General features: G+C 52.7%; 1 protein-coding gene across 2 annotated transcripts; it reads left to right on the top strand.

Moving 5' to 3' along the window:
* The first annotated feature begins 348 nt into the window (after positions 1 to 348).
* LOC100280269 (putative cytochrome P450 superfamily protein) lies at positions 349 to 2,669 on the top strand. 2 transcript variants are annotated; one of them, XM_023302200.2, is made up of 4 exons: positions 349 to 689; positions 799 to 1,270; positions 1,479 to 1,887; positions 1,968 to 2,669. In XM_023302200.2, the coding sequence occupies exons 1-4, from the start codon at positions 407 to 409 to the stop codon at positions 2,400 to 2,402; spliced, it is 1,599 nt and encodes a 532-aa protein (XP_023157968.1). In that variant the 5' UTR covers positions 349 to 406; the 3' UTR covers positions 2,403 to 2,669. The 2 variants fall into 2 exon arrangements, with proteins under 2 accessions (XP_023157968.1, NP_001146669.1); NM_001153197.2 differs by having other exon boundaries at positions 484 to 1,270; positions 1,968 to 2,576.
* The last annotated feature ends 837 nt before the right edge of the window (positions 2,670 to 3,506 follow it).

Genomic DNA, 3,506 nt, shown 5'->3' with positions numbered 1-3,506 from the left:
CAAACAGATGTGACCAGCGAACAAGAAACTGCAGGTTGTTCGAAACAAGGGCATCGTGTTTGTTTCACAGTTCTGAATTTAAACTGTTTCTTGTGAAATTCACTCCTAGCCTTGTTAGTTGCACATTGGATGTGCCACCTCGTTATATATATATATATATATATATATATATATATATATATATATATATATATATATATATATATATATATATATATATATATATATATATATATATATATATATATATATATATATATATATATATATATATATATATATATATATATATATATATATATATATATATATATATATATATATATATACACACACACACACACACATGCAGGGTGCGCCGGTAGTGGCAGCTGCGAACGGGACAAGGCAAGGGCGCAAGGCCAGCATGGCATTGGGCGTGGTCGGCCTTGTGCTGGCGTCGCCACTCTTGTTCTTGCTGACAAGGGCGGCATGGATCACTGTCTCCTGCTACTACCTCACGCCGGCGAGGATCCGGACGATCCTGGCCGGCCAGGGCGTCCACGGCCCGCCGCCGCGTCTCCTCGTCGGGAACCTCCACGACGTCTCTGCTCTCGTCTCCAGGGCCACCGCCGGTGACATGAGCTGCCTGAGCCACGACATCGTCGGCCGCCTTCTGCCCCATTACGTCCAGTGGTCCAAGATGTACGGTGAGTGGCTCACGATGCATTGCCGGCCGGGCGGTGGGTTCATGGTGCTGATGCTTGTCCGGCGGACCTGACCGGAGCCCGGAGGCTTTATTTGGTTGGCCTTGTGCAGGGAGGCGGTTCGTGTACTGGTACGGGAGCGAGCCACGGGTGTGCGTGACGGACGCGGGCATGGTGCGGGAGCTGCTGTCGTCGAGGCACGCGCACGTCACCGGCAAGTCGTGGCTGCAGCGGCAGGGCGCCAAGCACTTCATCGGCCGCGGCCTGATCATGGCCAACGGCGCCACGTGGTCGCACCAGCGCCACGTGGTTGCGCCGGCGTTCATGGCTGACAGGCTCCGAGGCAGGGTCGGCCACATGGTGGACTGCGCCCGGCGGACGGTGCGCGCGCTGCGGGAGGCGGTGGCGCGGGACGGGAACGAGGTGGAGGTGGGCGCGCACATGGCGAGGCTCGCCGGCGACATCATCGCGTGCACTGAGTTCGACACGACCTACGACACGGGGAAGCGCATCTTCCGGCTCATCGAGGAGCTGCAGCGCCTCACGGCGTGCTCCAGCCGCTATCTCTGGGTCCCTGGCAGCCAGTGAGCACCCCTTCCTTTTATTTTACACTATAACTGAATGCTCTGCTTCTGCCGCGTGCAAACAGAAACAGAGCATCGTCGAGACGACGGTGCCAGTGCACACTAACAAGTGGGACCAGGCCGCCGCACTGAAAAGTGTCACTGGATCCTGCTCGTCAGTGCACACACGCCTTTCATCAGTATACTTATTTATTTTATCAAATTCCAGGTATTTCCCAAGCAAATACAGGCGGGAAATAAAGCGTCTGAACGGGGAGCTGGAGCAGCTGCTCAAGGAGTCCATCCAGCGCAGCCGCGAGATCGCGGACGAGGGCCGGACGCCGTCGTCGGCGTGCGGCATGGGGCTCCTCGGTATGCTGCTGGCCGAGACGGAGAAGAACAGGAACAGGACGAAGTCTAGCAACGGCGAGCTGGGCCTGGGGTACGACGCCCAGACGATGATCGACGAGTGCAAGACATTCTTCTTCGCGGGGCACGAGACGTCGGCGCTGCTCCTCACCTGGGCCATCATGCTGCTCGCCACGAACCCTTCGTGGCAGGACAAGGCGCGCGCCGAGGTAGCGAGTGTCTGCGGCGACGCCCCGCCTACCGCCGACCACCTCCCCAAGCTCACCGTGGTAAGCAAAGCCAACGACTCCGATCCGGCGGTCCACGCCAGCCATTGGCCGGTTGTAACGTACGGCTTCGTGCATGCCAGCTGCAGATGGTGATCAACGAGACGCTCCGGCTGTACCCGCCGGCGACGCTGCTGCCGCGGATGGCGTTCGAGGACATCACTCTCGGCTCCGGCGCCGACGAGCTGCGCGTGCCCAAGGGCGCGTCGCTGTGGATCCCCGTGCTGGCCATCCACCACGACGAGGCCGTGTGGGGAGCGGACGCGCACGAGTTCAGGCCGGACCGGTTCGCGCCCGGGCGGGCCCGGCCGTGGGCGGGCCGCTTCCTGCCGTTCGCGTCGGGCCCCCGCAACTGCGTCGGCCAGGCGTACGCCATGGTCGAGGCCAAGGTTGTGCTGGCCATGCTGCTCGCGAGCTTCCGCTTCGGCATCTCCGACGAGTACCGCCACGCGCCCGTCAACGTGCTCACGCTCCGCGCGCGCCACGGCGTGCCCGTGCGCCTGCTGCCGTTGACGTGACGCGGGCGGCAGTAGGCCTCCCTCGCACTTGGGCTTGTGTTCTTGGTTCTTGAAAATTTTTGGGACATGTGTCTTTTAGTTTGTGCACTTGACTAGATGGCAGTAGCCTGGCATGTAGAAAATAACATAATACTACTTGGTGTCAACGTTTTGTTGGCGGTGTTTTTTTTTGTCACTGAGAAACAATCTTGCATAATGTATGAACAATCCAAAAGTGTAAATCAGTAAATGTCGCTGAGGGCAGACGGCATAGGAAATTCGCCGGAATTGATTTTCCCATTATTATAGGCCCTGTTTGATGGGATGCTGTACTTGATACCGTAGAACATCTCAAAATTGAACCAAACCTTAAAAAGCTGAACCCCATCTCCGTACCAAAACCCACTTGGGCAAATATGTTAGCGATGTCCTATCAACTCTGATAAGTTTGTTTGCGGGACAACTGGCTCGTCCCGATAATTGGAGACAACACTCGGATAGTCCTGTTTCAATCTTTAACTCTGAACCAAACAACTTTATTTAAAGGATCGTCCTATCTCATTTCATTCCGTCATTACAATGAAATGCACAGTAAAAAATTAGCTAAATTTACTAATTTAACTATTTTCTAAAATAGATTTTTTAAAAGATAGGCTAATCCAATAGACTCGGTAAAACCAAAAGAAGAATGGCGAGGGAGAATCTATTGGAGTTGGTTTTCTTTTAATAATAATTAAATTTATCTTTACGAAACAATTTAGATAGTTTTTTTTTGGAATAGCTTACAATGCCGTACAACTGCCGTTTATATTCATAAATTAAGTGAGAGCTTAATCTAGAGTCCTCGACAAAGGAATATATTTTTTCAACAAATCAATAGGCCTACGGGTCACCTACTTAATTAATGGGGTAAAATTTAAACTAATTTCATGAGGCAGGATAGTAGGCAGTGGAAATGGCTCATCAAATTTGTTTAAACTAAATGGCTCATCAAATTTTTTCATGAGACAGGATAGTAGTCACTAAACTAATTTCGAGTTCGATCGATTCCCGACAGCGCCAAACGTCATCCGTTGCGCCTGCAATATCAATCTTAGCATCGGCGGAAGCTAGAGCAGAATCGAG

The sequence above is a fragment of the Zea mays genome, chromosome 4 (assembly GCF_902167145.1).
Source record: "Zea mays cultivar B73 chromosome 4, Zm-B73-REFERENCE-NAM-5.0, whole genome shotgun sequence".
NCBI classification, from domain to species: domain Eukaryota; kingdom Viridiplantae; phylum Streptophyta; class Magnoliopsida; order Poales; family Poaceae; genus Zea; species Zea mays.
Note: the sequence above shows the minus strand (reverse complement) of the source record. Positions and strands in the feature narration are given on the sequence as shown.

Bases quoted from the DNA above. Each gene is read 5' to 3' on its own strand.
- LOC100280269 (XM_023302200.2), top strand. From the start codon at position 407: ATGGCATTGGGCGTGGTCGGCCTTGTGCTGGCGTCGCCACTCTTGTTC. The intron at 690-798 runs GTGAGTGGCTCA...GGCCTTGTGCAG, and splicing joins CCAGTGGTCCAAGATGTACG to GGAGGCGGTTCGTGTACTGG. The intron at 1,888-1,967 runs GTAAGCAAAGCC...CGTGCATGCCAG, and splicing joins ACCTCCCCAAGCTCACCGTG to CTGCAGATGGTGATCAACGA.